The 24900-nt window shown below is 42.5% G+C and overlaps 1 protein-coding gene across 2 annotated transcripts in view; it reads left to right on the forward strand.

Annotated features, from left to right (window-relative positions):
* STX17 (syntaxin 17) overlaps positions 1 to 22706 on the forward strand; it is a 23146-nt gene extending 440 nt beyond the window's left edge. Inside the window, exons 2-8 of one of the 2 annotated variants that reach the window (XM_026044169.1) lie at positions 1732 to 1913; positions 8211 to 8276; positions 13246 to 13468; positions 18249 to 18367; positions 18450 to 18500; positions 19919 to 20005; positions 20767 to 22706. In XM_026044169.1, the coding sequence (XP_025899954.1) occupies positions 1791 to 1913; positions 8211 to 8276; positions 13246 to 13468; positions 18249 to 18367; positions 18450 to 18500; positions 19919 to 20005; positions 20767 to 21006 (909 nt within the window). In that variant the 5' untranslated portion in view covers positions 1732 to 1790 and the 3' untranslated portion in view covers positions 21007 to 22706. Of the gene's footprint in view, positions 1 to 1731; positions 1914 to 8210; positions 8277 to 13245; positions 13469 to 18248; positions 18368 to 18449; positions 18501 to 19918; positions 20006 to 20766 lie in introns of those variants that run through there. The other variant, XM_026044170.1, reaches the window with a different exon arrangement.
* Positions 22707 to 24900: the final 2194 nt, after the last annotated feature.

The following is a 24900-nucleotide window of genomic DNA, read 5'->3' on the forward strand; positions in this document are numbered from 1 at the left end:
GGGCCGCGGGCCTCGCTCCGCGGGCCGCAGTTCCCGCTCCGCGGGCCGCGCCGCGCGGGGCCCGGCTCGGGGCTGCGGGTTCGGGGCCCGGGCTCCGGTGGTTGGGCTGGACGGGAACTTGCCGCAGCGGCCCGGGTTCCCCGCGGAGCAAACCCCTCAGCCGTGGTTTGGCCCTGCGTGCCGGGGCGCTCGGAAACACGCTTCGCTTTGGGGGCTGGAAACCAGCGAAGCCCCCCTGAAGCCTCGATCTGGGACCCAGGGGCTTTCTCCGTACCTTTTTTTACGCTTTTCTGCCCGTCGGCCCTTCCCTGTGTCCGCCTGTTGCTCGTTCAGGTGGGATACAGGCAGCGCGGCCCCTTGGCCTTGCTGGTGAGAGCGGAGTCACCCTCGGGAACGTGGCGCCTGCCGCGGCTCCGGTTACAGGCTGGGAAATGGCACCGGGCAGGGCAGAGTGCGGATCCGCCATGGCCTGGGAAATGGCACCGGACACGACAGAGTGTGGATCCAGCATGGGCTGGGAAATGGCACTGCATGGGGTAGAGTTCGGATCCACCATGGCCTGGGAAATGGCACTGGACACAGCAGAGTGCGGATCCAGCGTGGGCTCGCGCTGCTCGCTGCAGGGCGCCTGGTGGGATGGACGAGGCTCCTGTGCAAGGGGGCTTTGACAGGATGGAGGAAGGAGCTGCAAAACCCCCTAACCCCCTTTTTTAAAGGGTTTTTATGAGGCCAGGTCCTGCATCCGAAGTGGAGGAACCACCCGCACCGGTTCCGGCTGGGGACAGGCTGGAGGGGAAGCGGCTTTGCGGGAAAGGGGGACCTGGGTGTCCCGGTGGGCCCCACGCTGCCGCGAGCAGGGATTTCCAGAGCCATGTGTAGTCAGGAGGGTGAATGTACATGAGCGGGAGCTCCGCAAATTAAGGTGTAGATACAAGGAACCTTATTTTTTCCCAGCTGGAGGGCTGTCAAACTGAAGCAGGGGCCAAACTGTCGCAGAAAGTGCCGGGAGTCTCCGGCCCTGGGGGCGCTCAGGCCTCAGCTGGATCAGGGCCTCAGCAGCCACCTCTAATTCAGTGCGGACTAGCTGATTGGGGAAAGTTTCTCCTGACCTAAGTTATTGACTGAAAAGCAACAACAACAACAAAACACAAAACCAAAACAGCTAGTATAGTTTGCAGATTATTAAAGTGATGCTTGGGAAAGCGCAAACCCAATAAAGTCCGCAAGAAACCTTCATTTTTACCCTAGTGCATGCTTATTTGAAGATGTGGACAAGAAAGGATTAAATGTTTTGGCTTAGAAAGGGATGTATAAGATGACTGTATAGTGCATCTCTCTGCAATTTACAGTGGGAATGATTTAGCAGTGACTGCAAAGTCAGTTGATGTAGTATATTTTTTCTGAGGTTCTGAGAAAGGAAAGTAACAGTGATTCTAAAGTGAAGCCTTTATAACTGATTTTCTCAAACTTGTACTAACATCAGTAAATATTCTGTTTTCAAGATGTCATTTTGTTGGATGGGACAGACAAAGGAGGAGGATCTGCCTTATAGCTATCTATCTATCTATCTATCTATCTATCTATCTTTTTTTTCCCCACAAAACAGCTTTTATATGTAGCTGTGTTGGAAAAAGTTGTTAATCTGGACTGTTGTAATTGGGGCCTAGAACTCCAAATTTGCTTCGTCAGAAGTTCACTTGCCTTTCTCACTGTCCGTCTTTATCTTTTTAGGGATTTCTACCTTGCTAAAAGTCTGCTGGATCAGAATTGACTTGAAAGCTGCCTTTAGGATGTCTGAAGAAGAAGAAAAAGTTAGGCTCCGTCGGATTGAGCCTTCCATTCAGAAATTCATTAAAGTGGCAATTCCAACAGATTTGGAGAGGTTGAGAAAACACCAAATAAATATTGAGAAGGTCAGTACTCACTTTTTTTTTTTTTTTTTTTTTTTTTTTTTTTTTTTTTTTTTGACCTTTTACAGTATATAAGCAGGCACAATGGAAGATTATATGCACACTTCAGTGCAATGTTGGGTTATTAAATGCTTCAGTTAAAACTTAGCTATCGCTCATCTGTTAATGAAATCACTGCATTGTCTGGTCATTCAGTCTGAAAAGGATTTTACATTTGTGGAAACTGGTCTGTTCATGCTTCATGTTTCATGTTCACAAGTTGCTACAAAGAAAGTATCCTAATATTATTTTCTTATTTTTAGGTCACAGTGGTTTGCTGCTAGCTATTCTGAGTAGCTTTCTACTTTATATCACTCTTTCCCAATGTATGTTTTTAACAGAGGTGAGAAAGAGGGAGGAGATTGGATTCTTAAAGTGAATGGAAAAATAATTGCTGGTATCAAAATTTTAGCTTGCTTATATACTTCTTGTAGACATGACCTCACAGTTGATAGTGAACTGGCTTTCTGGTCCTACAAAACTATGTTTTCGAGCTTCCAAGAAAAAACAGTGTCAGGTTGAATTCTTGCATACACTGTGGCAATGACTGTAGCAGGAAGCTAAACGTGCCCAGGACAGTTCTCTGGCATGGGAGGGTTTATGTCCATATCATAAAACCCTCATTCTCTGCTAATTGGGAGTGTCTGCCCTGCTTTAGCTCCTTAATGATCCTCAGCTATTATTTTTATGAGAGTGTTGTCTGGCCTGGGCCAAAACTGTGCCAGAAAGTGTTCTAGCAATTTCAGATTGATTCAGGTTTCAGTTGAAACGTTCTGGTTTTGATAATACAGATAGAGCCTGTGGAAATAGTTTTTTTTTCTTTTTTTTTTTTTTTTTTTCTTTTGGGGAAGATAAGAAATTTACTAGAAGAAATGAGTAAAAGAAAGAGAGTGACTCAGAAAATAAGCTTATAATTGTAATAATCACATTCAGATTGAAATTTTGAAATAACTGGCAAAAAATGTATTTGTTTAGTGGTATTTGAGTTGAGCAGCTTTGGAAAGAAGGAAGAGCTTGAAAGAAAACACAGTTTAGGAATGTGATTCTGATTCCCTGAAAGGGTATCTGAAGGGTGTATATTAATGGTATTGCTGAAACTGTTCTTTATGTTGATGCTGACACTTGTATACCACTTGACTGTAGCTTTACTGTAAATTCACAGATATAAACTTCACGAAAATGTAAACTTCTGGATGAAGTTTTCCTTAACAGGTTTTTGCTTCAAATAGTTTGGGTTTGGGAAGAGGAAAGGAAAGACAATATATCCACGTAGTCATTTCTGGGAGCATAGAGAGGAAATAACTTACTGATTTGCTGAGATTAAGTTATAATCCTTTTGCAGCAGTATCTTGAGATTTGTTTGAAGCGTGGCCTTTATTGGTACTGCACTGTGCTTTGCTTCTAAAACTGCCAATTTTGGCCAAGAATTAAGATGTGGAAAAGAAGCGATTTTCCATTGCCCCAAATTAGAGGTGCTCCTAGGCTTAAAAATGACTAGATTTTTTTGTGGGGTTGTTAATTTGATTGATCCTGCATGTGAGAGTGGGAGCATTTCTGTGTTCCTGCTGCCTCGGCCTCTCCCTTTGCTGATGTGCCAGGGGAAAATGAAGCTCTCTGTGGGACAAGTGAACAGCATGAAGAATTGGGGGGACTTGGTGCAGAAGTGGCAGGTGACTGGGGGAATGTTTGGCTGCCAGGACTAATGATGGGAGAGAATCGTTTGGCTCTCTCCTGGTACAAGGATCCCATAAGCATAAAAGCTGCAGTGTTGACAATTTGAAAAATGTGGCAGTATATAATATTTGCACAGTCTGAAGCAGAAGCTCCTGAATGAGATGTACTCTTTTCTCAAGCACAGCATGCCTTTTACTGTGTGCAGTTTTATAGTTGTATAATTTGTAATGTTTCCTAGATGCCACAGGATCTTTTTTCCTGGCTTGGAATCAGCCGCTTTGCTGCAGCTGATGCCACATCTTGTTGTGGGGGCCAGCAGCTGCTTTCTGTTCCGCAGCTTCCCCTGCAAAGAGCAGCCGCTCGTGTTACCTGCCCCGGAGGAGCGGCAGAGATCCCGAGTTAGGACGGAGCCTCTCCTGGGTGAGGGTGGGAGACGAGGAGCCTCCGCTGCTAAATTGCTGTGGAGCTGAGCAGCCTTCAGGGATCCGTGCGTCCGCTCTGTCAGCCTGCATGGCCAGGACTGAGCAGAGGCTGCAGGACCAGCTAGTGGCAGCCCACAGGGAGCATTGCAGGAGGGAGACCCAGCACAGTGGTGCCTGGAGGGCAGCGTGGTGGGAATGCCTTTTCCATGCAGGCTGCAATGTTTAGATGGCCAGTCTCAGCAGCAAAGTTGTTTCCTTCTGTGTCTAACCAGAAGCTGCCCAGGGAAGCAGCGTGCACGTGGCAACATCAGCTGCTCCCTTGCCGCGTGAGATTGCAGAGAGGTTCACCTGTGTTAAAAGTATATTGAAAAATACTCTTCAGGACAGTACTCTATCTTACAGCAGTGGCACTCTATAAATGTTTGACAGTGATGCAGACCATTCTTAAGAGTGCCAGGGAAGGCATGCAGAAATGAAGGAAATGAATTAATAAATACCTGCAAAGGAATGGCCTAAGAGCTCCAGCTCTGTCTGAGTTGAGCGAGTGGATGGTCACTGGAAAGAGTCATAGTGCGTTGATGGGAAGGGGATGCCGACTTGGTGGGACAGAATGGGGACTGCCTAGCAGGGCACAAATGGTTTATAAGTGTCCTAGAAGGAAGTTTCAATAGGCATGGGATGCTGCACTGAGACTAAGTACATGCTCATGTTCTAGTAGTTTATCAGCGTGAGATGATCCTTAGAATTACATTTTGCAGTAGCTGGCTAGTGAGGAGGGATAGCCAGCTCCTCGTTGAGCCTTCCGATTCTTTTTAATTTGTTTGTGCTTTAATGTATTTAAAGAATAATTGCATTGTGTCTAGCGAGGTACTGTTACCAGGGCATTCTGGAAGAATCCCTATAGCTACATCCAAATCATAAGGTTTCCAGCTGGAAACCTTTTTGGCCCAGTGACTTGTTGGAGTTGAGCTTTCTTGATTTGCAGTCAGAAGGGGGCATCTTTATAAAGATATCTTTGTATAAGAATGCAGGCAGAAGAAAATGCAGGCGGTGTTAGCAGTCAAGATGAGTCTTTAGGTTAGCTCTCATTTAATACACCCTGCGTACAAAGCATCGTCAGAGAGACTCATATGTCACCACCATTAGTGGACAGTAGACAGTTCAAATATGATATTTCCATGATGTCCATGTTGAAATATCAGGGTCCTTTATAGGTAGTTGAATTTTATATTTTGAACATTGTTTATATTTTGAATCTGATGTATTATGTAAAAGACTCCAGTTCTTAAGGTTTTTCAGGTTGTTGGTGGTATCTATGTGAAGAACCTGTTTAATCAGTATAATTAAATTTGCATATTGAGTTCTTTAAATATTTCTTTAAACATGTCTTAAAATTAAGGTGTTAGCTGCATTTCCTTTGGAACAAAGCTTTTGTGAAAGCAAGAATTGGCAGCTATGTTTAGTACAGATGTGTCTTTCTGATTTTAAAATGCTATTAATTATAAATTTCTTTGTCCCCAGAGGGTGTAAGTGTTGGATGATTTGCTGTCTGAATTACGAATTAATAGACTTATTAGAAACAAGTAATTGTGAAGAAATCCTGTAAATAAAGAATTGGTCACTCTACCAAGAGGTATTAACAGTACTGGAAAACTTCAGAAGCTCTGTGTATTGACAAAAACATGAGACATAAAAATTTATGAGAAGAAGAGGCATGAGTATAAAGATAGCTCTTTTGTTTTAAGTGTATGGTCACAGTAATGTTCTTCAAGAAAATTTAAAGAAGTTTTCAGAATTAAGATATTTCTCAGGCTTTAAGAGCTATAAATACACTAAAATTTTCTTCTGTCAGTAGCTTTATGAAAAGAATCAGAATGTAGCAATTCTGAATTTGAAATCTGGCACTCTAGATAGTTTGAGATTTCAGAACTAGAGAAGTTCAGTTGAGGTGCTTTCATACCCCTGACATTTTCTCCTCTTAATGTGCATTTTAGCTATAAGGGAAGTGCTGCAGTACTTCTGTGAGCAGGCAGCGCCAGCAGCTTAAGGGTTTTCTTTTTTTTTGTAAAATACTTCTTGTAAAATTAACTTTCAGCTTTGTAATCCCAACATCCCTTGGGGGGTAAATGGATAATTTGGTAGAATCTAGTCCTGTTTATTTTACATGCTACTTTTAAGCAAAAATAACTAATTATGTCAAATTGCTTAGAGCAGCAACATTATTTACTTATGATAAGCCAATATCTCTAACCTCATTTCATGAATATTGATTTAAACCTTACGTTCCAGAGATAGTCCAAACAATCTATTAAATCATTGTTTGAAGAAACTATAAAATCAATATATAGTGAAACTTGACCTTGAGTCCACTCTTTTTTAGAAGTGTCTGTGGTAAGTTCACCAGTACTTCCCATGACAGTGAAACACTGTTTTGAGTCTGATTTTCCTTATAAGAGTTTCTGCTGTTCCAAATTAAAGAGTTTGTTAAAGACCTGAAAATTGCTTCTCTATGAAATCAAGACTGTACAGGATTTTTTTTCCCTATTTCTTGAAGAACTTTTGTTTTCTGAAATAATAATACCTGGATTTGATTGTCTTTCACTTAAAAAATAGGGAATAAATTGTGTATTTAACCAAAACCCTGTAGAGCTTTCAAAACTATGTTCAAATCAAAATGAACACAGTTGCTAGAAGGTCCTAGTGCTACAAGAAGGTGAATATTTAGGCATACTGAAGGTATACATGGAAAATAGTTGGTCTCAGCTTCGCTTGCAGTAAGCAACAAGGCTTAAAAAACCTGCTGTAATCCATGCCCTGCTTTTCTCTGTTGCTCTCAATTTCAAGTTCATTGCCCAGGTCTGTGCTAAGTCAAAGGAGCTTGCGTGAAACATTTAAATGTAAATAGAGAGGAATTCACCTGTCCCCAAGGGCTGCCATCCTGTTTGATCTTAATTCTCCCCAAGTGAACAGTGCCCTGGAGCACGGAGCCCTTTGTGCTGAGCCCAGTGCGGTCCATATGGAGGGAGCAACCTGGAGAAGTGCTGCTGCTCCAGGGAATTAGTGCTTGGATTCTTGGACGTGATCCCTCGCACTGCAGGAATCGCAAAGCACATTGGAATAGAATTTCTGTGTGTATAAAGCAGATAAATGCGTTGGGCATTTCTGAAAGAAACAGTAAAGAGCAACATAGGTTTCCTGTGGAATGTTGTTTTAAATTGGAAAGCATTTTCTTTATTTTTTTAAGTATTGTTGTTCAGCATGTTAACAATGTATGAAAGTCTGTTGCGTTTGAAAAGGTGATTTTTTTCCCTCCAACTCCTCCTGTTCCACCCATGGAAATTCATGTTTCCGCACTGTTTCAGGAGTGCCTGAATTAGGTGATCTAATATTGATTCAGTTTTGAAGAACAATCATTGTAATGGCTTTGAGGTTTGTACAGAAATTTCCTAGAGAAAATACTTTAATCTGACTTAATTGAAACTAAACTTTTTCCCCTCTGTAGTGCTACAAGACAGAGTATCTTGCAATCCTTTTTGCTCTGGTCTGTATAATTAAAAAAAGGATTAATAAAAGATGCAGACTGCAGATAAAGTGAGGGTTTTTTTTATTGGGAGCATGAGATGTTAAGAAATTAAAGAATTAAAATTTACATAAAACACAGCAGAAGTTACTCTAAATATTTTTGTTCTGTCATTAATTATTCAATTATTAAAAAAAAGTGCTCAAATACAGTTTAGTATTTTTACTGCATTCTTTGATGGTTTCAGTGCCTATCCCAAGGATCCCAGTTTGTACTACTCGCTGTTGTTTTAAGGTCATGCAAGACCACTGCAGCTTTTGCCCCACTCCAAGTCTTTTTCTCCTATTTCGCTAGTCACTAAGTGAAAAATGCCACAGCAGCATCTGGATACTGCAAAATCTCGTCGTTGTTAAAACTGTTACTACAGCCATGGCTATTTTTGATTGAACAAAAATACATTGTTCCAAATTGTTGACAGAATATATTGCCATTTTCTTCTCCAGTTCTGCAGTAGGAATACCTGTGACTTAGGTTTTCTAGTCTAAATTTTGGAGTGTTAAAGTGATTACTCCATAAAGATTCCTTTCTCTGCACGGACAGTTAGTTAAAATTGCATTGACATGGGATGTTTTTTGTGTGTTTTAGTATCAACGATGCAGGCTCTGGGACAGATTGCACGAAGAGCACATCAATGCAGGACGGACAGTTCAGGTAAGGATATAGAAATAAGTGTGATGTTAATGGCATTAAGCAAGATTTATATTACCTCTTACCTCAGGGACAGATTTTGCCAGACATGTAAATTTGACAGTGTGTTTAAGAAGTAGGGCTTTCTTACTTGTGACCTGTAAGGAGATGGTCATATTCTTTTGAAATTGCTGAAAGAGAGCATGGCTTATCAACAAAAGCTGTCAGCATCCTTGAACAGACACTTTCTAGTCAACTTTCCAGGTAATGTATTTTTATAACAAATTCTGCAATTGTGTAAACATGCTGTGAGTTTTTAGGTAATGGGTATGATTCTAAGTACACAAGCGACTGCTGGAATCTAAATATATATATAGTATTTGTTTACAGCTTTGAATAACGCAAAGTTTGGACGCTCTGGTCTTTTGTAAACTATATGCATATAGTAATAAATCAGAATATTAGTAAATGCAATAATGGATTAGTTTTCATTTCAAAGAACGGTTTCAGACCAAATGCAGAACATTCAGCTTACTAGTTTGGTGTTGGATCTGTTGTTAGATGAGTAGAAACATCCAAGGATAAATATCAGACGCGTGTGCGCATGGCGTCCTATCGGTGACTTCCTGCACATTCAGCTGTAACACCTCACACGTCACATCTGCTTTTAAAAGAAACTACATCTTGATAAAACCCTTGCAAAAACTAATGCCAGGTATCAGCCTTCATGTTGCTAAGTAGCAGACAACCCTGGAAAATTACTCGTGCAAAAAACCACTGAGAGCAGGTGTGTTGCAAAGTTTTGCTGGCATAGATACAGCAGCAACACTGGTGTAGTGGCACATTCAAGGGACAGACCCACATTTGCCTGAAAGAGAAGCATCTTGTTTTGATTTCATGCATATTATTCACAGAAGGGACACGCCAGCCAGTGAAATGAACCTTTTGTGACCTGGGCAGTACCTAGATGAGCAGGTTTTGCCAGTAAAGGTAGCATGGTCCTAGAGCACTGTATTTTATAATTCTGGGATTATCCATTCTCATTTGATGCAATGCCCTCTTGGCTCCCATGGGAGGTGAAGCTAAAAAGGAGAACAACGCAGAAATAAATTTTCATTTGAAGAATGGTACGATTTGGAGAATGATATCAAACAGAGGTCAGTCCAGAGTTACAAACATGTCACTTGAATGCAGTATCTTTTTTTCAGGAAAGGAAGGTGTTCATGTGTTTGCTTAGCATAGCTGATATGAAGATACATATAAAGCCCATTTAATTTTTGCTATTTGAAGCTGAAGAGAATGTTTATTATGTTTTTCATTAAGCATTTTTGAAATTCGGATATAAAATAAGTTTATTCTTGATTTCCATATATCTCCAAACAATCTTATAAAGATAGTGGCAAAATCATGTATATTAAAACAAAAGCATTCTAACAGGCACAGGGTAATGGGCACCTGTTTGCCTATGTCTATGTTTTTATATATTTTCACATCTGAGGAGTGGTATAGGCTTTCCTTGGAGTCTTTTTAGCATCTATATTATTTGTTTAGCAAGACACAAACTATCAATAAATAAGTATACAAATAGCAATAAAGTTGAAGAATTATACAGATTAAATGCTTTAGGAGTAAAAAGGCATATTTGTCTTTTGTGGTGTGCATTAAATTGGTCCACCTTCAGATACTTTAAGAGCAGAATAAATGTCTGGGTCCGTGCACGAAGAGTAGACCAGCTCTTTGTTTTAATTAAATGGCTAGGAATCTGGAGTACTTGATAATAAATTATATGCCATGTAGATTATGTTTGCTATAAGCTGTTTAAATGTTTACCAATGGACTTGTGTTCTGTTTGTTTGCAAAGAAATCAGATTAATTAATGTGATACCAAATGTTCTCTGCAGCACACACTTTGCTCTCAGAATTAGATGTTGTAAGAATACATTAGGAATCCCTAAGTCAATATTGACCTAAGGCATCCACCACAGGTTTTAGACAAATATATGCACAGCCACTCTACATTTAATCCATGTGCACATAATTAGCCATTTTTCAGAATTTTCAGTTTACCCAGAATAATTACTTCTACTTTTGACGATGGTCAAAAGTATAATAGAAGTATAGCTGAACATAAATGTAAACCTCTTCTTTGCAGGGACTGGATGACACATTAAAAGCTCCTGAAAGGAAAATGAATGGAGACAGTGGGAAAAGTGAGGGAGTCTTGTATCTGGTGTGGTGCCCCCCTTTCAGAAATGCTGAGAAAATAGCTCTAGTGAGCTAGTAAGCCTGCTCTGGCATTAGTTTTCACAGATGTGCTTTTACAGATGTGCCTTTTTAGGGATATTGCAGGAACCTTTTAAACTACCAGGGTCTGATCATGTTCATGCTTGGAAGAAGCCTCTTATATAGAAGTCTTATATCCTCCCTAATAATGTGGTTATTAGGGAGAATATAAGACACTGAACAAAATAAAAAAAAATGTCATGGATAATCCTGTTTCTATATCCAACCCATTATCCACTTTTTTTCCCCCTTTTTCATGATTTCCATTTTAACTGCGCATAGTTTATAAGTGGGGAAAAAAAAAGGTTTTTCTCTCTGTCAGCCTTGAGACTCAATCTGCTCTCTTCTGCCTGCATCTCCCAACTTATTTGTATTGACTTGTACCATCTGTACCATCTGAAGACACAATTCTGTGTCTTTAAATTAAGTTCTTGTTGTCCTTCTGGAAGGCCCCACAAATCCACCTGGAGAGCGTGAGAAGCAGAGTGGACGAGCTTCTCTATTGCTGCAAGAAATTGGATATGGTAGCAAAGCAGGCTCACGTAAAACCAGTTTGCTGTTGCAGTCTGTGGCTGCCTGCAGGTTAACTATATCCTGAAACCCAGACTTTGTGGGATTTATATCAAGAAATTTATAGTATATAAAATAAAACTTCGAACAAATGTGAAGACAAGATTGTGTTTGCTAGAGGTAAGCTAGTGCAGTACTTCCCCCAAAATGATCTCTAAGTTTGAGACAGTTTTGAGATTTGGGGTTTGTTTGGAGGCACTGCTTGCTTTGGAACTTAAAACAAGATGTAGAGTGGAGGGGAAGTTACCAGAGAGAGGGTAATAGGAGGATTCATTTGTTGGACGTGACTGATTCTATCAGCAGGCTGGAATCCTTGGTAATACAACTCTTGCATGGGAAGCAGCTGTTCGGGTAGCAGTTCTGTGTAGAAGGACTTGACTTGTTTAGCAAGACACAATTTATCAATAAATAGATGAATGGCAATGAAGTTGAAGATTATTTTATACAGGTTAAATAGTAGTAAGAAGGCATATTTATCACAAACTGCAAGTGAGGCGATACTATGACACTGACACAGGAAAAATAGCAGGTAGTGGGATGCTGTGCAGCCTGTGCAGCTTGTTGAGGAATCTCTTTGCTTGGCATTAGCTGGATCTCAGGCGGGATGCTGGGTCTGGTAAGGAAGATGGGGCCATTAAAGGAACCATCAGAGAGACAATGAAAATGGTCAGAAACTGAGAAATTCCGACTTATCTGGAGAGACTGCAAAAAATCTGTAGCTTTCAATTGGGATACCACACAAACGTTTGGCTGTCTTCTGAAAAGAAATACCAATATTGTGAAAAATGGAAATCCTTCTCCATGGTCCTTGAGGATAACTTTACCAAAAAAAAATATATTTTGAGATTCTTTTGGAATATTTTGGGGTTGCGAGCATCCCTAAGTGCACCAATCACCACAGTCGGATACTACAAAAAGAAGTAAAATCTGGAAAATGTTCGTTTATTTTATTCTGATACTGTGTTTGCGTGTTGCAACTTGGGCAAATATTTTGGCAAAGGACAAGATTCATTGCTGACGCCAAAGTAACTTCTGCAGTTACATCATTAGTTAATTAAACCGTTAAACCATTTACTCTTTATAAACCCCAAAGAGAGTCTTCTACTTGAAGAAAAAGGGTAAAACAGATGCTGAGAAGACACTGATGGAGGTGACTGAAAAAATACTTCTTATTTTAAGGTTAGCTGCTACTGCTGATAAACTAGTTCATCAGAGAAAACAATACGTACCATTTCCTCATTAATCGTTAGCTCACCTTATGAGAGAGAGGAGCAGATAGGCTGATTTTCCTTACGGAATGCAGGTGCCTTCCAAACAGGCTGAATCCATTTCAGACAAGTGCATCCCTTTCAGTACTCGGTGTGCGTGTCAACTATTCTGTGTGTTCAAGGCTCCCTTGAGCAGGGAGTTGCTGCCACCTGTTTCTTTCTCACATGTGGCGGGCCAAATGAACTCACATTGCACAAGACATTAAAAAAATTACACCATACTTAACAAGCTGGTTGTGATGTCCTGGTGTCCTCAAGCAAGAGGCACTTGGAAGGGCTTTTCATAGTAGGCACATAAGGCAGAGCTTTTCATAGTGCTGTGCCTTTGTGTGCAGGTCACGAGTCAGTGGGTCTGCATCAGCTGTAGGGCTGTTGTGTGTCTTGCAAAGAGTAGGGGGATGTAGCTCATTTCTTTAAAACTCACCAACTTGGGGTTGAGTTAAATGTGTACAAGCAGCTTCTTTGCAGATAATCTCTATTTCTTATGGTACATCTCTTCTGCCAGAGCAGAAGAATTTGAAGGAATAGCACGGAAATCTGGGAGAGGCAAGACGGGTTCAGAAGAAGGATTCACTGTAGTGGTGAAGGTGGTGGCTTGTGGAATAACATGGGGCACCTCTGATGGGCAAACAGCTGAAGTGAAGCAATGCAAGCTGCAAAAACTGCTGGGTGTAGAGGAGACCTGGGTAGATTGCTTGAGAATAGGATCTTGTAGTTTATTAAAACTTACTAGCTGCACTTTTCATGATTATTTGAAAGGTAGACTTAGAGATGATCAGGATGATGGTTGCTTCCTAGCTTTGTATTTCCCAGGACATAGAAGGTGTCTGGTGCTTTTTCATGGTAGTTACAAAATATTCGATCTGTTACAGCAACTACGATCCAATATGAGAGAGATGGAGAAACTTTGCTTGCGAGTCCATCAGGAAGACATCCCAGTTCTGCAAAGAATGATAAATCCAGTTAAAGAGGAAGCTTCACTTGCCATAAAAGAGTTCCTACAGCTCCACTCTGACTCTGCAGAAGAACTTAAAAGGCACCTTGAAGGACACGAAGATGCCTCTTTAACCAGATCTGCAACTGTGGGAGGAGGTAGTAGTGTATCATTTTTCTTTGTTTTATCTATATTGTTGTAACCTCTCCAGATATAATTAAACAAATGTGTTTTCAGTTGAATAATAATGGTTAATCGAGAAGTGAATTTTCCATCCCTACACCATGCTTTTCTTATGACTTGTTAGAACAGTATTCTGTGACTAAATTTATGTAAGTAGAGAATGCATTAATTAAGTATCTTGAGATAGGGGTGGCCCTCCAGGAAAAGGTTTGAGTCTTGACTCAGAAAACTTCCTAGGAAGACTGCTTACATTCTTGTTTCACATTAGCTCAGGTGCTTTTTCAAGCCCTGCAGATCACCTGTTACTTGCAAATGATCATTTAGGCCATTTTCACTGAATTAACACGTGCAATGTCAAGAGGAAAGCAATTTTTACATGTCAGACAGCATTCTGTGCCATTGCTGAAATACCTGGAAAGGAGGAGCAAGTCTCCACATAAAGGAGAACATGTCTTCATGTGGCATTTTATCTTAGTCACTCTCAAGAAAGCAAGAAACAGCACGAAGACATGCAGATAAAGAGTTTTGAAAATACTATGGTATGCTCTAGGTCAGATATGTTTGCTGCTCTTCCCTCCTTTCTGTATCAACTGTGTCTTTCGTCCTTTGTTGTTCTCTCCTCCTGTCCTTATTATGCTCGGGCAGCAGCTGGAATCCCCTGCAGCTGGTCTGTGAGGAAGGTGGTAGTGCCAGAGTTAAATCCTTCTGCAGAGCAGTAGTTTGATTGCTGCAGCAGCAGTGTTATTTCATATTGCTTAGGAATTTCATGTGTCTTTAAAATTGAGAATGTGTCAGTGGCACTGCAGAAATAGCATATGGTCCTGTTTTATTGAATGAGCCCCTTTGTTGCTCTGTGCAGAACCACAGGAACTGCTTTGAGTGTGATTATTAAGCAAGCGAGCCCAGTGGTAAAGTGGCCAGGAAAGGCAGGTAGCATTGGAAATCCGTGCTCGCTTTTACATCAAATGTGCAATGGTATCAGAAAGCCTTGCTGAAGTCAAGATACACCAAGTAGGCAATTTCTCTCTTCTGCCTAGGCCAGTAGAAAGAAATGGAATTGGTTTGACATGGTAGCCTTTTGGCATAGGAATCTCAACTGGTTTCAACATCCTTTCGCTTTCAGCTGTTTACAGACTGATTGCTCTCTAGTTTGTTCTAATGTCGCTTGGTCAAATTTGGCACTTAGCTGCATCCCCCCTTTTCCCTCAAAAAGCATAAAGTCTGTTCTTTTGCAGCCTCCCAGGGTCACCTCATACTCACCACAATTTCTCAAAAATAGTGGCTTTTTTCTTTCAGAGTTTATTTCTTATATACACTAGAGGGAATTTGCTCAAAACCTGAATAGATCTAGCTCATCTGAATATTTTTAACCTGTTCTCTTTAGGCTTGACCCTATGCTTTCTACATAAACTTTTCTTGTTAGAACTAATTGCAATCAAGTATCCGATCACAGCTGCCTTTTTTTGAATAAAGGCTGAAGTAAAATGGGCATTCAGTATTCCCTCTTTCTCTGGGCTACCCAATAATTTTCTTTCTTTACCTAGCAGAGGACTTGGCCTAGAAGTGGGCTTACGCTTCCTCTGCCTTCCTCTAATTTCAGTGGTCCCAAAGCCTTGCTGCCATACATGTATACCCCTTGGTAGTTGTCATTTCTTTGTGTCTTAGTCTTTCTGCTCTTAACTTTCCACAGACACTTTCTTCCTTGTGTCAGGCTTTGCTTCGTGGTGCATTGAAGCGCTCTTTCTGAAACCCTATATTGTTTTTGTGTTTTTGTACCTTTTCCTCTGCATCAGGACAGTTCGCTGTCATCTTCAGTATAGTCTCTTTTATTAGTGCCTGCCGGCTCTTCTGCATTCCTTTGCTCTTCAGGAATTTCTTCCCAGTAGATTCCATTGATCAATTTGCTGAATTTGTTGATATCTCTTCTGGGGAGAGCTCACTGTCTTTGGCCTTTGCTTTGTGTTCTTTTTCAGAAGAGCAAGTCCTGCTATGCTGGGATCCCCTTCCTCCATATTACCTGTTACTTTTAAACTCACTGTGAGCTCTTCTTTGTTATGATCAGAATAAAATTTAAAATATTTGTTCTTTTAGTAATTGGTTCCAGTCCTCAATGCATTCTAGTATCCTTTAGGAAAGGCTTTGTCTTGTCTAACTGCTCTTCTAACAGTCACATAGGTTATAAATGCAGCTACAGTTGAATTTCAAAGAACAGGACTAATTTTTTTAACCTGTTAAACTTATAAAGTATGGAGAAAAAATTGAGTATAACTGCAATGTAAAAAGGCAAGAAATTGATGAGAAAGATTGGGATGAGAAGACTAGAAAAATTGTACTGAACTGACATGCTCCTCTAAGTCAGCTCAAGTACACAGAGATAATTCAGCTCATATAGAGCGAAACATTCAGGCAGGCAGACAACTAAATACAATTATGCAGGATTTTTTTTAAGTTTCCCTGGCTGTGAAAGCAGCTCTATTGAAATACTAACACAGGTGCAATATATCGCTTATTCTTTTGTGCTTGGAGGCTGCAGCCTTGAAAGCAAGTCTGGGCTGCTGATCCTAATCAAAGGAATTTCAGTGGGCCTGTGCTTTGTAGCAAGTTGCTTCCCATCTAGCAGAGAAGGAAAGAGTTGACAAATTCACTTTGCTCATTTAGGAGGATGGCAGTAAAATGATGTCGTCCCTTCCCCCCTCACCATCCTCAGCTCAAGTCCAATAGAAATGGAATTTAATTGCATTTTAAACAAATATTAACAAAAGGTGAGACTCCACTCTTAAAATTACTAAAATCTTTTAACCAATATATTGAATCTTCCAGAGCATTAGATTTTTATCTCAAGTGTAATGAGGTGTGGGGCTGCTGTGTAAAGTCTGTAGAGATGTTTTGTATTATTGCATTTCTGTGGAGATGCAGTGGGGGAACTGGTGGAGCCACTTCCATTCTCAGTTCCAATACAAATGATAAAACATGAACTTCTGAATATAAATTTTCTACTCAGATTTTCATATTTTCAACCCAAATGGTGCTTAGCCTTCTTTGCCATTCTTACTCTTTATATTACTTTTTGAAGCGAGAGAGGATTTTTCTTAAAACTTCCTAGTTTTTATTTAGCAGAGGATGATGCCAGTGCAAACCTGCTTACAAATTGAAGTTCTCATAGGTGTGTAGAGATCATGCAGAGAGATTCCTGTCTTTTGGGGTGAGCCCTTCCCCCCAGCAGCTCTGCACAGATGGTTAAGGACAGTCCAGAGTAGGGAAGGTTACTTATAAGGGGCTAATTTGCTTAGTGAGCTTTTTATGATTTGAATATGTGGTTACATGGGGATATGTGATTAATAAATGATTAAGAAAAGGGGAGAGGAAAAATTTGGAATTGAGTCTTTCCTGTGAGGGTGCCAGAGCCCTGGAACAGGCTGCCCAGAGAGGTTGGGGAGTCTCCTTCTCCGCAAAGATCTGGGTTTTCCAAACCTGCCTGGATGTCCTGTGCTCTGGGCATCCCTGCTAGAGCAGGTAGTTGGACTAAATGATCTCCGGAGGTCCCTTCCAACCTCAACCATCCTGTGTTTCTGGGAGTATATCAAATATTAATTAATCTTGTAGATCAAAGTGAGATTCTGGAAGAATAGATGACAGTTGTAGAAGTTTTAGAGCTGTCGGTGTCCAGATTTTTAGGGAAAGGTGGGTAAGAACAATTAGAAGGAAAATCCAGCAAGCCCAAGATAAAACTGAAGATCACTTAATGCATCCTTTTTACACTGCTAGGTACTAATTGGGGCCAAACAATGGCTTTACTGGCATTAAAGAGACTTCTGCTGTTAATCCTAGGGTGGTAAGATTTGGTCCCTGCTGTTTTTTTCAGAGGCTAAATAAAATGTTGAAAATTTGCCAAATATTATCAAAATAAATTTTTTAAAAAATTATCTTTTATTTCATGAACAAGCATACCATATATATATATATTTTACTGAATATGATTATTTTCCTCTATTTTGCATAGTGTTGCAGTAACAGTCATAACTTACAATACTTTGGAATATACAGGTGGTTCTTAAGGAAGACTTCAATGTGATATTTAGGCTTGAATGTTCCTAGACATTTCTAAACAATCTTTCCTCTATTGAGCTTTCTCCTGAGGAAGCCAACATCAGGATTCTACCATAGCTGATTTCCTTGAGAGATGGGAATGGTCTGAATTAACATGATCTTTGCCTCATGCTCTCAGGCTCTTCCTTACTCCTTCCTATGACAAGCCAGACTTGGATTGTTACTTCTTAACTGCCTCTTAATTACTTTCCCTAATTAAATCCTTGCCCACTGTATCCATAAAGGTTCAAAGCTGAGCTCCTAGGCTGGAGATCTGTTCATCTTGTCGCTTCCTTGCGTAGCTGCCTCTCACTCCCTGCTTTATCCTGAGCCCCTTGTCCTCCTGTCTTCAGCAGTCAGGCCAAGTGGTTTAGGAAGGAGATGGAGATTCCCTCCTTCACACTGCTGAGCAGTGTAATCTTCTGAGGTAATCACAGAACCCCAGGATGGTTGAGGTTGGAAGGGACCTCTAGGGATCACCTAGTCCAACCTCCTTTTTGCTATGTAATAGAGAACTGTTGCTTGATGTGAATTAGGTCAACTCTGAATATATCCGTGAGAAACACACGGATATATGTGCTCCTTTTGTGAGGAGCACAAAAGCTAGCACATGTCACCTGCATGCTCATACTGTGCACTTACTTACTTCAAAATGTCATGTTTTTCATTCAGAAACTTTTTGTAGCGCTGAAGGGAAGGATGGCTCCCAAAGTTTAATCCAGATGTATTCCCCTCTTCCTGAAATACCTCAGGATGAAAATGCAGCTGAGTCATGGGAAAACTTGGAGGAGGTAGGTTAAAACACCCTTAGGGCTATTTTAGTGCTCCTCTTGGTAGCAACTGGGAAAAAATAACATTTGTGTTTATTTGTAGGACTTGATTCAGCTTAACCAGTTGGTGACTGAATTTTCCGTGTTAGTGAGTGTAAGTATTAATTCTGCGCTCCGTCTTAGCTGGAGATTGTACAGAAACGGGGTTGGGGCTAACTCTGGGTTGAAGAATGAGATGAGCAAAATTTCTGTCCTTAATCTGAACTCGTATTGCACGGCTGTCCCTTGATAGCCATGCTACAGTAGCAGGATAACATCAATTGAATTGACTGTTAGTCTGGTGTTAAATAAATTGAGATTAAGCAGCTTGGTCACTGGTAGGAGCATCAGGGAAACTTAATGGAGGCAGTTTCCCCGCAATGAGCTGAAATGCCGGGATCTTCCTCACTCCCATCAGGGACTCCCTGCCACGGGGGCCTTGCTGCAGTGCTGCTGCTTCGGGCTTTGTGAGGATCGTCTTCCCAAGGCTAGTGCTGGTGGCTGCTGCATGTTCTTGTCGCAGAGGCGGTTCCAGAGCCCGCGCCCCTGGCGGAGCCTCCCTTGCCACATGCGGAACCCCAGCGGCAGCACCAGTGGTCTGGCCGCCCAGGGGTGCTGGCTGGGAAAGTGTCCTTCACTTTTTGCCATGTTTTTCCTTTGTTCCTATTATATGTGACTGTCAAAAGAGGTCATGCTGCTTCCTCACCTGTACTTATGTCTAAAGGTTTATTTTTTCCCATATCATAGGACATTTAGGACACCATTCATCAGTTTCTGAATAAGAAAGAGCAGGAAGTTGAGAATACCTGTTATTTCCAGTTGAACCATGTCAAGTAGTTTGGGGGCTGCTGAGATGAAATTAAAAAGGGACATGACACAAAAGCCTATATCAGCAGCTGTTCCAGTGGCAGTTGTGCAAGGGAGAGTGCAGAGAAATCTGGCTGTATTAGCGGTGTAACATTTCTATTATTTTTGTTTTGTTTATAGATCCCTCAACAGTAAAACATAAGTGTAATAGGAAGTGTAGTTTCAGTACTACTGACAGCATTTATTTTGTAAAGTCAAAGAGTTATAATGTCAGAATTGAATGTGTCTGTTCAGATTTCTCAGTGCAGCTTTGCATGGTGCAGGTGGAACTGATCTTATAAACGTTCTCTGGAGACTATTTCCTGAATGTGAAGCAGCAGGATACAAATGTGCTAATTTTTCCCATTAGAAAACAAGTTCACTGGTCCACAGAAAAGATGTGGAAATCGTACTTTTGGGGTTGCTCTTCTGTAACTAAAGCAACAAGCCATGTGTAATATCCACTCTGTGTCATTATTTAATAGTGGGGCTTTTTTGCAAGTAAGTTTGTCGTTTCGGCCCAGCTGATCCGATCCTATTAACGAACCTCCATTAAGCCTGCCCGGCTACAGTGCATGGCACATGAAAGTGGCTGTGGGGCCCTGATTACAGGCATTAAAATGGTGTGTATTGGCTCACTGCTGCTTCCCAGCAGGTCGCCTCACTCATAATTCCTTTGCATCTCAGTCTCAGCAGGAGAAGATTGACAGGATTGAAGACCACGTCAACAGTGCTGCTGTGAATGTTGAAGAGGGGACCAAGAACTTAGGGAAGGTAGGGATCTGCTCCTGCTGGTGAATCAATGGGACCCTGCCTGCCAGCAAGCCTCGGTATTAACCCCATTGATCTGCCGGCTTTAATGCTGAGAGTGCCAGCAATTAAGAAAATAAGGAAGAAATGACACAGAGGTAGCAGGGGGGGAAAAGAAATCAATCTGCCTTCTAATTTTCAACCACATCCAGGCTCCTGGAAGAAAAACCATTTTATTTTATATATTTATCTGTATAATTTGCCCAGAGTCTCATTATATGCTGCCCTGATGCTGCTCTGAAAGGAGCATCTGCACAAAAGGGGTATTCAGCGATCGGTGGCGAGAATCATGTGGGCATGAGATGTCAGGCTGGCCACATGGCACTTCAGTCCCGTGCTACCTCTGTGTCAGGGAGACTTGCTAGGAAGCCACAAAGCTGGAGTGAAACGAATTCCTGAAAAGGGTGAGAGTTCTCTAAATTTCTCCCTTGACCTCATGATGGAGACCGGGTACTAGGTGACATACGCCATCAGGCAGCAGTGTGTAAAATGACCTGCTTTGTCCAACTACATGCATGAGAAAGTGCCATAAACACTTCAAAATGAATTGAGCTGTCTTGAGCTGTACAATGAATTGTACCTGTGGCACACAGGGTGGTTTCTTTAATGCTCATTTGTAAGGTTTATTTATTGCTGTGCATTCACGTCTTTGCCAAGAGCAGTGAGGGGAAAATGCACAGCATGGCAGGCAAAGATTCTAACCCACTTTTCCCCCCTCTCTACAGGCTGCAAAATACAAGCTGGCAGCTCTCCCTGTGGCAGGTGCAGTCATTGGTGGAGTGGTAGGGGGTCCCATTGGGCTCCTCGCAGGCTTCAAAGTGGCAGGAATTGCAGCTGCGCTTGGTGGTGGGATTTTGGGTTTCACAGGTGGAAAATTGATCCAAAGAAAAAAGCAGAAAATGATGGAGAAGGTCTCTTCCAGCTGTCCAGAGCTTTCGCACCACACTGCCAAAAAATCCAGCTGAAGTTCCATCCTGGCTAGGAATGCAAGACTAGGAGTCGAGATGGTGTCGACTTGCAACCTTACGCTTCACTACAGGGCTGGGTCAGGGTGATTTTGAATGGCAGTGCTGATGTTCAGGGGTGTGAAGAGGTAGCGTCAGAGCTTATGGGGCTGTTGCTTTTTAGATGCCGTAGGTAGCAGCGGTCCTGCTACTTGAAGAGCTGTCCAAGGGACTTCTAATTAAAAAACTCCTGGATGAGCCATAGGCAGAGCTGTAGTGAGGATGGCGGATGCTTCCTGCCCAGTTTGCACAAACGGTCTTGCAGACAACACTAATAAAGTCATTTGGAAAACTGTAGTGCTCTTCTCAAAAAGGCTCCTCGCAGTCGGAGCGCACAGAGTAGGATTCCAAAGGTAAGAGCTGAACCTCTCATCCATTTTTATGGTGATCCCTTACGGTTTTCCATATTCCTGACCTCCCCTTGTCCATAGCCCTGCTGTGTGCTAGGCCTGCCGAGCAGCTGCCCAGAAAGCATTGGCTGGGTCATGGTCAGAGCATGGGGTCAGCCTTGTGGAGAAGGTCAAACTTAGGTAGATTCAGCACCTGTCAGCATCAGGCAGCTGAGATCAGCATCAGCTTTAGCCTTTTGCAGGTTCTACTGTTTCTTGTTAATGGTACCTGCCCTTTGAAGATGGGCATTGAAGAGTTAGGTAGCCTGAGAAACATACCCTGTGGGCCAGCTCCTGGCTAAGAGTCATTTTCCATACCTGTTCCCAGCTCCCAGCCTTGTCCTGAGAACTGCTGCGTGCCAAACTCTGGCCTTCGGAGCCAATAGCTGCATCCTTGTTGAGCAGTGTGCACTGCTGGGTGTTGCTATCTCCTCTTGCATCCTTATATATCTTCTTACATCCTTACTTTCCTGTTTTAGAAGGCATTTACTTCTGCAGCTTCCCTCTTTGGATACAGGAGTGTTAACAAGTTCTCCTTTTCGCATACTCTACCGTGCAGGTCTGCCCTCCATCCTTTCGGGGTGCTTCCGTACTATTGCTGCTGTTGTTTAGAAAAGGGAAATACAGGTCAGAAAACTAGTTTTTAAAGGTTCTTAGTTCCTCTGAGCCCTGGGAGATGCTCCTGGAGTCCAGCTGTGTGTGGTGGTCGCTGCTAGGACTCCCTTGCAGGCATGGGGCTGCAGCAGGGCACACGGTAACAACAGGAGATCGTTACCCTCCACTGTGATACCAGCCTGGGGAAGAACTGTCTGCTGGTGGCAGGTGATAGTTTTATTGCCTGGATACACTGCGAGCAGCGCCTGTTACAGCTTAAGACATGCATGCGTTTCTGAACGGCTCTTGCTTAGTATTTTTTTAAATAAAGATGTGATCAACGTTGCTGTCAGTCAGATCATCTTGTCTGGGACGGGCGAAGGCCCAGGGAAGCAATGGGGGCAGGATTGCCAAGTAGTCCCTAACACTGTCCAAACTGCACGTGTTAAAGCCACAGCGCCTACATCTGCAAACAGCAGCTGGCCTAGAAGACAGGACTGGAGTTATTCTGTACATTTGTGCCCATCGTGCAAAAAACTCCTTCAAATGCATCTACTCAGGATGCAAACACATAGTGAGCTTGTAACAACTTGGTACTGCTGCTGTTCATTCTTTTGTTCAAGAAATTGGAAATTTAAAGGAAGAAACTCTGGAAAAAAAGACACTTTCTCTGTAAGCTGTGATTGTTGATCTGGTTTTGAAGGCTTACCTGCTCTCCTCCTGTAAGCTGCTCCTCACCTTGGTGCCTTTGAGTGACAGCAGCCCTGGCAGAGCCAGCACAGGCTGCAGCCTCCCCCCAGCCGGCCTGAGGCCAGACCAGACCCTGCTCCCAGCAGGGAAGCACTGGCACAAAGCAGGCAGAGGCAGCTCAGGAGGTGTTCCTCTTGGGAAGCATGGAGCACAAGAACTGTTCCTCCTCCTTAAGGAAGCAATTTCAGACTGCTATATAGAGACTAAAGTGGGGCTGCTTTTATTTAACCATGCTTTTTAAATAAAGGGGTTATTTACATATGTTGAGGAAACAGGGGCAACTGAATAATCAAAAGAGCATTTAAATTGCTAGCAGTGTTAGGCAGAAGATGTGCAAGATGTACATAATTCTTCCAGACCGAATAAAACCTTTTCCCTATTGGATGGTTTGTAGTGTTTATTTAAAATGTCATTTAAAAAAATTCAACATCTAATAAAAGCCTCTCAAATTTTGTATTATTAAAATTATTTTATTACTAAGGTTTAAGAATCCTGTGTTTAGTTACCAAACACATGCTTCTGCTATTGAAATATTTACATTGACTGAAATTAACACCAGTTAAAATGTCGCACGTATCTGATAACTCAAATACGATAGCTCAAAAATTGCCTTCTTACCTTGAATAAGAATGACAGCTCGTGATGTTTTGCTTCTGTACTGGGACAAAACTAATGGCTCAACAACTTCTCCTGAGAGCACTGAGAAGTTTCCAGGGTGGTTACTGGTGGAGCACCCAACCATTGGGATCACGGCTGTGGAAGGGCTCCGCTTCAGGGCTGGAGCTGAGGCACGTCTCGCATCCCAGCCTGCAGGTTGCGCTTGCTCTCACCACACCAATTCTTGGTGGCATCAGATACTTCAGAAATGCAAGGGATGCTCCAAACCACTTCAGCCACGATCAGTCTTGGCCTGCTCAATCTGCTGCTTGCATGCAGAAATCTACCTCAGTCAGACCAGCCAGGTCCACGGTCATGAAGCACCCAGCAGCATCAGCTCCAGTGAATATCCAACGTGACGTGACATGAGCACCCATCTACCATACACCCGTCACGTCCCATTGCCCACCTCATGCTCGGATGCCAAAGCTCGAGGAAAAAAATCCATCCCAAGAATACCAGATTTGGAATAAGGAATGGGGAGGCACATTCCTCACTTTCCAGGTGAAAGCATCCGCCACTGGACTGGTGGCTGCGTCATGAGGTAGGATCTCTGCAGAATGGTAAGTCTGGACTACGGGCACCAAGCAGAGCTCATGAATGAGGATCCCCAAACTGAGAATGTCACAGAACTGAAATCAGTATTTTGGGGCACTTTCAGAAATGGACTACAATTTCAGGCCCCAAACTCCTCCAAAAGGTCTGTAGCACCTACAGATACCAAGCAGCAGCCTCAAAGCTCTACAGATTTAAATTGAGAAGAAGTATGGTTCAGCTGCCCAGACCTCAAATTTGGCATGAGGTATAGAAGGGGATAGGAAGACGTGGCTTGTAAACGCCTAATGTGAGCTCAAAACTGGAGAACCCCCAAACAGGCCAAAAACTATGCTCAATATTTTGCAATTCAGCATTAGGTATGAGTCTTCATTATGGTACTCAGAACTAACAGAAACCGTGATATGTAAGACATGCACATGTTCATCTCAGCACATCTCAGTAGTGCTCGTGAGCTGCCTAAGGATTCTCAGGCAACACTTAAATTTGGGTATCGAACACAAGAGAAGAACAAGGAAAGCAGCAATTGCTTTGAATTCCAGGATTCAGAGAACATGCCGGGGAACACAACGCCATCCCCGGGGCAGGGGACACGGGAACATGGGGACACAGGAACACTGGGATCGCTACTTTGTGAGTGCAGGGCTGCAGCAGGGCGAGGGACGACTGCCCTCATAGCGGCAGAGCAGCAAGAGGGCCAAGCCGCCAGCCTGCCCGGAGCTCCCCCGCCCGCCCGCCCGCCAACGGCCGCGTCCTGCCCCGCCCAGTAACGGCTGCGTCGTGCCCGCTCCCCCTCATGACGGTTAACGGTCACGTGACGTGGACCGCCTCCCTTCCCTTAATTCAAGCACGAGTTGTTCAACAGCCCAGCCGTTCACATGCAGTAAAGCACCACTCGAGAGTCTGTAAA

This window comes from Nothoprocta perdicaria, unplaced genomic scaffold (genome assembly GCF_003342845.1).
Source record: "Nothoprocta perdicaria isolate Ctin4 unplaced genomic scaffold, notPer1 scaffold_351, whole genome shotgun sequence".
NCBI lineage: Eukaryota > Metazoa > Chordata > Aves > Tinamiformes > Tinamidae > Nothoprocta > Nothoprocta perdicaria.